Source organism: Poecilia reticulata, linkage group LG3, assembly GCF_000633615.1.
Source record: "Poecilia reticulata strain Guanapo linkage group LG3, Guppy_female_1.0+MT, whole genome shotgun sequence".
Lineage (NCBI taxonomy): Eukaryota > Metazoa > Chordata > Actinopteri > Cyprinodontiformes > Poeciliidae > Poecilia > Poecilia reticulata.
In genome coordinates, this window is record NC_024333.1 from 33,325,549 (window position 1) to 33,326,572 (window position 1,024).

Genomic DNA, 1,024 nt, shown 5'->3' on the forward strand with positions numbered 1-1,024 from the left:
TGCTCATTAATACACAAATAGCTGAAATATTGAAACATGCTGAATTTAAATATGCTTTGCATAAAGAACTTCCATTTAAATGCCAGTAAAATACACCAAAGTTTGCTGTTRACAARATGTTGGTATTTGTGTGCGACATAATGCCTGATAAATCTCGTTTTCCGTTCCTGCAGGTTTGGACCGGCCTGCGTTTCCTGGCTGGTGATTGGCTGTGGGTGAACGGAGCAGACATGATGCACACCGACCTGCCCTCCTGCCCCGCCCCGGGGCAACACTGTGGGGCGCTGTCAAAAGACGAGACAGTTGGAGTGAAGCCCAGGGACTGTTTGGAGAGAAAAAACTTCCTCTGTTACGGCTACAAACATCCTTAAGAAACCTGGTCATCTCTGCAGCACATTTAAGAAGAGATTCAGCTTTTATTTATGCAACTTTACTTAATATAGATAGATTTTACTGAGATAATATTGTAATCTGTTTAAGAAATATATTAAAAATACTTTTATTAGAGGTTTGTAACATAAATCACAAATTAATAACTGAGATGCAGATCTGACATTTCTCATTGTTTAAAGAATAAAAAGAATAATTCAAGGATTCACTGAGGTGCTGCCATTTTGTTGTGGTGTTTACTGTCCTGTTGTCTTTTGTGTGAGGCTTTAAGCTCATTTTGATTAGTTTTGAATTAGCTCAGCCATCACTGCACTTTATTTTAACGATCCATGAAGCTGTGTAAGCAAATCTTTGAACAAATAGAAATTTTACCCAAACATTAAGAGGATTTTTGTTTTGGAAGCTACAAAGAAAAAAGGGATGCAGCGGCTCTGTTTGCGCTGTTTTCTCAGCCTGTTGACATGTATCACTGCATTATTATCATCTGTCCATCTGTCCATCTGTCCATCCTCCTTTCCTTCCATCCATCCAGCCCTCTGTACATCAGTTTATCTGAGATCCTGCTGAGGAAAGTAACAGTGATAAGTTTTAAAATAGTTTTTAGTTTTTCTTGATAGTTTTTTGTTGTGACTTT

The 1,024-nt window shown here is 38.1% G+C and overlaps 1 protein-coding gene across 4 annotated transcripts in view; it reads left to right on the top strand.

Moving 5' to 3' along the window:
* Window positions 1-789, top strand: part of LOC103462944 (uncharacterized) — a 4,846-nt gene extending 4,057 nt beyond the window's left edge. For all 4 annotated transcript variants that reach the window (XM_017303924.1, XM_017303926.1, XM_017303925.1 and 1 more), the window contains one exon: window positions 174-789. In XM_017303924.1, the coding sequence (XP_017159413.1) occupies window positions 174-371 (198 nt within the window). In that variant the 3' untranslated portion in view covers window positions 372-789. The remainder of the gene's footprint in view (window positions 1-173) is intronic.
* The last annotated feature ends 235 nt before the right edge of the window (window positions 790-1,024 follow it).